Source organism: Mustela putorius, unplaced genomic scaffold, assembly GCF_011764305.1.
Source record: "Mustela putorius furo isolate JIRA1106 unplaced genomic scaffold, ASM1176430v1.1 tig00000997_pilon_pilon_pilon, whole genome shotgun sequence".
Classification (NCBI taxonomy): Eukaryota; Metazoa; Chordata; class Mammalia; order Carnivora; family Mustelidae; genus Mustela; species Mustela putorius.
Genome location: NW_025421527.1, coordinates 5,703,001 through 5,711,854, shown reverse-complemented (window position 1 = coordinate 5,711,854; position 8,854 = coordinate 5,703,001). Strand labels below are relative to the sequence as shown.

The following is an 8,854-nucleotide window of genomic DNA, read 5'->3' as shown; positions in this document are numbered from 1 at the left end:
TAACAATTCAGATTCTCTTTATTTCTGAGGAATGTATATGGTTAGTCACGGTTGTCAAGGGACACATCAAAGCCGAATCGAGGCCCCAGGGCAGCCCCCCCGCGCCGAGTCCGTGCCTGGGCCCCTCCCACTCGCTCCTGGAGCCGCACCAGGACCCAGACCTGCACAGTCACTCGTGTGAGTCAAGGAAGTAGCTTCGAGCAGCGACGGTTTCACAAGTGATTATTCAGAGGATGCACAATAGCCACAGTTTGGACAAATCAACTACAAAGACCATTTAAAAAAAGGAAGAAGGGCGTCCTGGTTGCTAAAAACAAAGAGCAGACAAGAAAGTAGAGCACTGGGTGGGGGGCTCTGCAGCAGAGGCCGACCCTGGGGCTCCCATTCCGAGACCCTCCAGCTGCCTTGAGGTGGGGCGCGCCGGGGGCCGGGCCCTGCCCCCCGAACACAGGCCCCGGGTCCCACCCAGCTCCTTGGGACACTTGGCTGTTCCTCAGACTTCTTTAGTAGCCTTCTAAAAAACTTGTTTTTTTGTTTAAATTTTGGTCAATTTTTGGTCAGAAGCACAGAGGGAATAGTGGCCACAGGAACGGAGTGTGAGTGTGTTGGTACGTACTGCGGGAGACGGGTCCGGACGGGCTGCCTCGTTAGCAGTGAGTGGGGCGCGAGGTGGGGGGCGGTCACCAGAGGGCCGGGCCTGGACGGTGGCAGGGACCAAGGGGTCACTAGAGGCGGGCTCAGGTCTGGTTGGTGTGGGCGAGCCGTGCTCCAGGGAGCTGGCCGGGGGTGTAGACAACCTTCCACCTCATGTGGTTTCAACTGGGGTCGGGCGTCAACTCTGCAAAAACCCCCCACCCCCGACAGCCCGAGTCCTGCCCTTCTGGAGCTCTCCGGCAGACAGAAGTCTTGGGTAAATGAAAAACTAAATCTGATTTTAAAATCTGTGTACTTCTAGGCTTTCTGTAGCAGTTAAGAATCAACATTTATGAAGTTTTTAAAAACTAACACGCCCATGATTCGGCCAATTCCCCCTGGTGTCACAGTCATGAGGGAGGGACCTGGCGCGGGGACCTGGCCCGGCGCGATTGTTCCACCCGTCCTCAGGCCTGATTATCGGGGCAGAGGGGACTCGTGGTGCAGGACCTCTCCCTGCCGGGGATTGGGGTCTGTGTCCCCGCCAGCAGGACACCCCCCAGGAATGCTTCCGGAGGATGGCGGGGGCGGTGGTCCCACAAGGCCAGTGTGCGTGGCGGGGCGGCTGGTGTGACCCTGCGGGGCTCCTGTGGGCTCGCGTCCGAGGCCAGCCCTCCCTGCCGCCCAGCCCCCCCGCTGGCTAAAGTGCAAGACCCGAAGGTCGCTGAGGGCCCCCTGCGGGTCCCGAGGGCCCCGCCTGGCGATGAACCGAGCGCGCTCGTCAGCTCCTGTTCTCACACCTGTTCACCGAATGACAGTCACCGCTCGCTCTTGCGGAGGGAAGGAGAAACGGAACAATCATAAGGAGGGAATCCCAAAGGGCAGAGGGAGACCGAGGCCTCCAGCCCTGACTGGACGCGACGCGGCCCGGCCTGACCCAGAGGCCGAGACGTGGGTGCGGCAAACACACGGGGTGAAGCAGAAACCAAAGCGGGCCTGAGCGGGGGGGGGGGGGGGGGGGGGGGGCTCGTGGTGGGCGAGAGGGGACGGACGCGCCTCCGTCCCGGTGGAGACGGCAGGGGGCAGGCGGGCGGGCGGGCCTGGCTCCCGGCAGAAGCAGGGTACGGGGACACCACAGCTCCCGGTGTCTCGGGAGCGCTTCCACCAGGAAAAGAAAGAGGAAACGGAACGACTCCAGACAGACACGCCGAGGAGAGCTCCAGCCCGCCGGGGCCCCCGTCCCTGGCCCCTCACACGGGGCAGAGGTAGAAGTTCTTCTCCTCCTGAGGCTTGCTGATCCAGTTCCCGTAACCCATGTCCTTCAGGCTTTTCTTGAAGTAGTTCTTGGCGATCTCGTAGTCTCGGGCGGCTTTCTTGGCCTCACCGTAGGACAGTCTGAGCAGATCCCTGCGGTACCGGAAGGAGCAGAGCTTCTTAAACAGGAGGAAAATGTTCTTTTTGGAGACCCGGGACAATTCGTTCCGTGGCCTGGAGGAACAGAAACCGCTCATTACTCCCCAGGGAGCCGAGAAGGTGGGGTGTGCGGGCAGGGCCGCGCCGCAGACGCCGGCGTCTTACCCGTCCACCGTGCCCCGGGTCCCGTCCAGGATCTCCAGGTCGTAGCCGTCCGCCAGGCACCAGTTGACGCTCGTCTCCTTGGTCTTCCCCGACTGCCGTTTGGAGTCGTACACGCTGACTCGGCCGACCTAGAGGTCCCGGGAGCGACAGGGGCAGATGGAGACCTTCCGGAGGGTCCTGCCGCAGGGACTCGGGGCCCCCAAGAGGGGGCATGACTCGGGATCTTTCCTCTCGGCTAGGACTTGTTTGGCACAGACTCTGGTCCTACTAAGCCCAGCTCAATCCGACGGGTCCCAGACCAAACAGAAAGCCCCCGGCGTCCGACAGGGCGACAGGACCAGCTCCTGGGACACCGGGGAGGACCCCCCCCCCCCACTGGCCACAGCAAACATCGAGAAAGTGGAAGAGCTACAGCACCTTGGGGTGGTTGACAATGAAGGGGGGCCGCAGTCCGTCCTCGAAGGCACTCCCGTCTCTCGTCACACGGCAGCAGATGGCACGGGTCAGATGCCCTTGGCTGAAGAGGTAACCTGCGTGGGAAAGGCGGGTGCCGGAGCTTGCAGTGGGCGCTGCCGTGAGGCGGAGACACACAGGGGCGCGGACGTGCGAGCGGGTGGGGGGGACCACGGTGGCAGGCCTGGCCGGCGGTGGCTGCGCGGGGGCACACGGCCCCAGAGCCGCAGGCACATTCCGGGCTTCAGGTGTGCCGGGACGGGCTCTTGGCAGGGGAGGGACAGCAGCGGGGACGGGACGGGGACCACGGGCGGGAGCAGCAGTGGGGAGGGGGCGGCGGGCAGCAGCAGCCCCTCACCCAGCGTCACAGACTTGAGGTACACGGGCTGCAGGAAGTGGGTCAGCAGTGCCCCCTGCAGGCCGAGCACGTTCCAGCGCAGGATCTTGTCGCTGCAGGACATGGTGCGCAGCCGCTCCCCCAGCCGGATGCCGTCCCACGTGGGCACGATGTCGCTGGACTCCACTGGGATCGTGCCTTCCCCTGCGGAGGGACGGAGGTCAGAGCTAAGCGAGCCCCTGGGCCAGGCCCCTTCCCGGCGTGGCCTTCGCATGCCTTCCACGTGAGCCAAGGCTGTGCGCGGTCAGTCTTCATGGACTGCACCGGCTAGTGCTGGGCTACTCCATGCGGGAACAACGGAAGCAGAACCAGAAGCAAATCCTTGTGCTCCTGGAACGTTCATGGGGGTGGGGCTGGAAGGGTCAGACCCACAGCAAGCAAGCAGAGCAGTACAGACAGAACTCTGAACCGAACAGTGCTCGGAGCCGGGGGGGAGGGCCGGCAGCGGACAGTGCGGGGGCCTCCAGGGTCCCAACTGCCAGGGTAGCAAAGACATCAGAGAGAAGCAACAGCTGAGTTTGACAGTTTCAGACACTGAGAACAGCACAAGCAAAGGCCCTGTGGCAGCAAGAGGCTGGGCTGTCCGCGTTACTGATGAAGAGCCAGTGGGCTTGAGGCACCTGCGTGTGCGTAGGCCTGGCTTCTGTGTAAAGGGCGATGGGAAACCGTGTGGCTGTTTTCAGTGACAGCTCTACTGAGACTGAATTCACCCATTTAAAGCCACGGTGGTTTTTCGTATGTTCACAGGGGTGCAGCCCTTCTCATAGTCCAGTTTAGAACCTTTCGTTGCCCTCAAAAGCAGCATCCCCACATGCACCAAGCCCTCCCAGCCCAGGCCCCAGGTAGCCACACATCCACTTCTTGTCTCCACAGGGAGCCCTGCTCTGTATTCCCGACATTTTGCACAAACAGAGGCACGAGACACAGGACTTCTGGGGACTGGCTGCTTTCTCAGGGCTCGTCTGTGTTGTAACAGGAGCCAGTGCCACACCCGTCTCATGGCCGAGCCGACCGCACCATGCAGACAGGTCCTGTTTGGGTCACTCGCCAGCGGCCAGACTGGGGTGGCTTTCACCCCTCGCTGTTCGGAACCAGCAAGCACTCGCCTGTTCTCCCGGGGACGCACCCTGGAGCGAGCTGCTGGGTCCTGGGCAGCTCTGTGGGTTTTGAGCAGGGAGGTGACCTGGCCTGAGCGGGCGGGGGCGGGGATGAGGAGACACCCCCCACCGAGGGCCCCGGAGGAGGGGCCGGCAGACGGAAGGCAGTTGCGCAGCTGCACACCTGGCGCCCACCTCCGTCACTCCTCGGACTCGGTCCCACGTCCCTTCTCCCCCCGCCCCCCGGCCGGGAAGATCAGGGATGGGAAGGGGACTCCCACGCCTCTGTCTCTAGCCAGGGGGGGCACTCCGCCTCCTACCTGACTTGCCCAGCTCTCTGACTGCAGATGCCAAGTGGAATTTTGGCCTTCTACGCTGCACCCCCGTCCCCAGGTCACCCCTCCCAGCAGGAGCCTCCCCACGGGCGTGCCGCTCACCGTTCTCCACCTTGGTGCGCAGCTTGCCCTGTTTGGGGTTCTCGAAGACGGGGTAGTGACGGGAGTCGGAGCTCTCCACGGCGCGGTCGCTGCAGGACTTGTCGAAGAGGGCGCCGTCCCCACACGGGGCCGTGCTGCAGGACAGGGGCATCCGTGAAAGCCCAGCTGTGCGGGGCCTCCCCAGTCCCCGGGGCCTTTCCCGCAGCCTCCCGCAGGCCGCTGAGTCAAGGGCGGCCCAGGGAACGGCTCCGCCTGATGGGCCGGGACGGCACTCGGATGCCCGACCCCGGGGCCTGGCAGGCTGGCTCTGGGGCAGCAGAGACCACACGGACCTGATGTACAGATGGAAGGACACGCTCTTCTTTATCTGCAGCTTCTCTCCGCCCCTCGCAGGCTCGAATATGCTCTCCTTTGCTGTCTGGGGGTTGTACTTCATCAGCTCGCTATAGAGGAACCTACAAGGGGAGCCGTGGCTAGGACCGCGGTGGCCTCTGGGGCCCGGACCCCGTCGGGGGAGGCCTCTGCCCGAGGCCTGGACACCTCGGACAGCCAGCCGTCCTCTCGGGTCGGTCTCGCTCCTGCCCCTGACCTGCTGAACACGTGAGCTGGAGGGCAGGCCGGCAAGGGGCTCCCCGGGTCCCAGACGCAGGTGGAAGGCGTCCGCGCCCCGACAGGACCAAGAGGGCCTGGTGCGGACAGCGGGCTCTGCAGTGGCGCGGCCCCGGCCCCGAGGGGTCAGGCGTGAGACGGGCTCCTGGGCGGCCCCCGGCCCACCCACCTGATGAAGCCTCGCCGGGAGATGATCTCCGCGTGGCAGTCGTTCACCGTCTCCCCCTTCAGGCTGAGCGAGTCCCCCTTCACGCAGCGGTTCCCTGCAAGGCGGGGACAAGCGTGATCCTTCGCCGGGAAATGAAGACAAACAGGCTAAAGGCTGTCTGGCTTTTCCTTTTTTTTCTTATTTGAGAGAGAGAGGGAGCGCAAGTAGGGTCTGGGCAGGGGTGGGGCAGGGGAGGGACAGGGGAGGGACAGGGGACTTCCCGCTGACGTGGAGCCCAAGCCCACCTCTCAGGGGCTGGATCCCACCGCCCAGAGACTGGGACCTGAGATCACGGCCGGGGCCTAGATGCCCCGGGGTGGGGGGTGCAGAGGCGGTCTGTGGGGGGCTACGGATGGAGCCTCAAGCCCGCCCCCGCCCCCCCACCAGGCCTAGGCCGCGAGCCTCCCTGACCTGTGCCCAGGCTGACCACCACCCCCAGGTCATCGGAGGCCTTCTTCATGATGACGGCGGCCAGGATCTTGCGGCCGAGCAGCGAGGGCTGGAAGCTGTTGGTGAGCGCGTTGAAGCAGCGATGGCTCAGCATGGCGATCTGGTCGTGGAAGGTGCTGCCGCTGAGCGGGAGCTGCGGGCACAAGGCTGCGTCAGGGCTCTCGCGCGTGGGCCTGGCTCCGCGTGCCGCCGGGGCCCCCGCCACAGCCCCCGACTACGGCCCAGGACGGCGAGTTAAGCGCCAAGTCCGCCCAGAGAGGAGTCAGCAGGACCCCACAAAGAGAGAGCACCAAGAGTCGACGTCTTAACTGTCTTTGGCTGTGCTTCTGGGGACCTGGAGAGGAGCATAGTTCTTCTGAGACCGGCCCCTGTCACTGGGGTTACCTCTGTGAAACCCATGCGCTCGGCCTTCTCGCTCTCCCCAATCAGGACGCGCAGGGCCGCATCTGCTGCTTCCTGCTTGCCCTGCTTCTTGCTGTGCGCGCAGACGGCTGGGAACCAGCGACCCCCAACTTTCGCCTGGTAAACGAACCTTTGGGAGGAGAAGCAGGGGATGAAGACGAGCGCCTGACCGGACGGCCGTCCGCCAGGTAGCCCTTCCCCGACCTGGGCCCTGGGACTCGCGCGGGGGCCTCTGCAGAGACAGATGCCACCTGTCTGCTCCCGCCGCACGCTCACCTCTAACCTGACTCTGCTCAGCGGGAGACGTGCTGAGACACGATGCTTCGTGTGGGCGTCCTGAGCCCCTTGCTGGAGATCGGAGGGGCCCCAGAACCGAGGGACACACCGGGCCACTGAGCCCCGACGAGGTGCCCCGGTCCACAGAGGCTCGGGGACGGGCTCCTGAGCTACGATGTCCCTCATGCCAGCCAGTAGCTGGGCGCGGGCGGGGGGCGGGGTGATGGAAGGCCCAGGGGGAGGGGACGTGGCGTGAGAGATGCCGGAAGGCAGTGGGGTCCTGCCCGAGACTCAGGAGCATCTCACGTCTGTTCCACGCGTTTGAAAAGAACATGAGTTCTGTACACACACACACCACGCACATACACGGGCTCCCTGCGGGGCCGTCGTGGGCTGGGTCCCGGCCCAGCACAGTAAAGCCAGTATTGCAGTCGAGTGAGATAAAACCGACTTCCTGGTTTTCCAGAGCAACAGAAGTTAGGGTTACGCTCTACGGAGCCTCTCAGGTGCGCAACGGCCTTAGATCTAAACAACACGCGTCCCCTAATTAAAAAGCACTTCACTGCTCAAAAGATGCCTAAATACGGAGAATTTTAGATATTGTGAGAATCAGCGAAATGAGCCCAAAGACATGCCGTGAGCAGACGCCGCTGGAGAGACGGCCCAACACCGGCTTCCACAATCTCGTGAGCAAACTGCTGTGGACACGGCAAACGGCCGGCCACTGTCCGTGGGGACCCAACATGGCGCGGGCTGGGATCAGGCTGGGGGTTGGACGCCGGGACCCCCACCAGCTGCGCTCCCTATGCCTAGTAACTGTAGGAGGCCTGTGGTTTGCCTTTTCCTGGCACGCTGAGGACACCGAGTTAAGGAAGCCAAGACCCCGCAAACGAGAGGAGGTGCAGAGGTGAGGGGCATGGGGCGGGGGGGTGGGGACACCTGCGCAGCACAGCAGGTGCAGGCAGGCCCGTGAGGTGACGGGAAGAGAAAGCGTCTCTCCTGGCGCCGCCGCCCCTTCCTCAACCAAGCGCCGCAGACGGGCGTCGGCTGGGAGTAAGAAGAGGGTCTCGCCTGAATAAGAAGGAAGGGGTCTGAAGAGTGGACAGACAGGTCAGGACAAACCAGCAGGGAAAACGCGGGGAAGGGGGGCCGAGGGCGGCCGAGGGCGGCAGGGAGCAAGAGACCGTCCCTAGGGGCCTTCTGTGGACAGTGTGGATGGGCCAGGCCTCCTGCCCTGGCAGGTTCACTCCTCTCCCACCGCAGGCCTGCGCTGAACCAGGCCCTGCCCACACTCCGGCTTTCTCTGAACTGTCCCCAGGCCGCGGCGCGGCACCCGTCCGTAGGACGTCAGGCCACGCCAAGCAGACTTGCAACCCACTGTGCACCTCGAGCTCCTTCGAACACACACGAGACGGGAGACCCTACGTGTCTCTAGGGATCACTGGTTCCATCTGGCCTCTCTCCAAACAGAACGGAGACCAAAAACATTCTCTGGACGAACGAACAAAGGAGGGAGTGTAGTGGAGAGGGGAGGCCGCTGCAGGCTGGAGAGCAGGACGCCTCAGAGCCCGAGACTGGTCTCCTCGAGGGAGGTGCAGGGGCCGGACGTGAGGACCCACCGCTGGCCACTAGTGTGAGCTACTGGGGGGGACAGGGAGGTCGCCCACGGGAACGGGAAGGATCAGAGGAAAAGAGCGTAAGAGATGAAACCCAAGAGCTCTCCTTCAGGAGGGTCGGAGTCCAGCCCAGTCGAAGCGACAGGAAGCTGGAGGGGAGCCCGGGGTCCTGCGGAGGTCTCGGCCCCCACAGCTGGGGCCTTCCGGCAGTGAGATGCTGACATATGGTCACCGAGAAGGGCAGACGGAGGGAAGCAGTACTCTCCTGTCACAGAGCCATTACGGCGGACCCTGCCCGCAGCCCCGGGGGTCTTCACGCCCGCCCCTCCCCCCTGTTAAGTTCTTAAATCCTGCGTGAGTCCCAGAAGTCTGAGGGAGAGTTTCACGCAAGTGGGAGAGCCAGACAGAAGGAAGGGGTGAGGGCGAGGCTGGGGACACGGGACGGTCACTAGGCACCAAGGGCAGGCCCTGCGAGCCCGCGTGCCCGTCACAGGCCAGGAGGCCCTCCGGGTGCCCTGGGCCAGTGTGCTCGAGTCCTTCTTACCGGGCTCACGCTCTCCTGGGAGGAAGTCAGAGCCAAAAGACAGACAAGGACACGAACAGGTGGTTCATATCCAAGAAACACAGATAACAGGAACGTGAAGAAATGAGTCAACATCACTTACTTCGGAGACAAATCCAAAGTAAGACTGTGTCGC

At 63.7% G+C, this 8,854-nt stretch overlaps 1 protein-coding gene across 4 annotated transcripts in view; it reads right to left on the bottom strand.

Moving 5' to 3' along the window:
• The window catches only part of ADAR (adenosine deaminase RNA specific), a 36,618-nt gene continuing 27,764 nt past the window's right edge, over window positions 1-8,854 (bottom strand). For 3 of the 4 annotated variants that reach the window (XM_045086848.1, XM_045086847.1, XM_045086845.1), the window contains exons 7-15: window positions 6,172-6,394; window positions 5,824-5,995; window positions 5,374-5,467; window positions 4,928-5,050; window positions 4,596-4,729; window positions 3,023-3,205; window positions 2,629-2,741; window positions 2,212-2,339; window positions 1-2,121 (exon numbers count right to left, since the gene is read on the bottom strand). In XM_045086848.1, the coding sequence (XP_044942783.1) occupies window positions 1,884-2,121; window positions 2,212-2,339; window positions 2,629-2,741; window positions 3,023-3,205; window positions 4,596-4,729; window positions 4,928-5,050; window positions 5,374-5,467; window positions 5,824-5,995; window positions 6,172-6,394 (1,408 nt within the window). In that variant the 3' untranslated portion in view covers window positions 1-1,883. The remainder of the gene's footprint in view (window positions 2,122-2,211; window positions 2,340-2,628; window positions 2,742-3,022; window positions 3,206-4,595; window positions 4,730-4,927; window positions 5,051-5,373; window positions 5,468-5,823; window positions 5,996-6,171; window positions 6,395-8,854) is intronic. The other variant, XM_045086846.1, reaches the window with a different exon arrangement.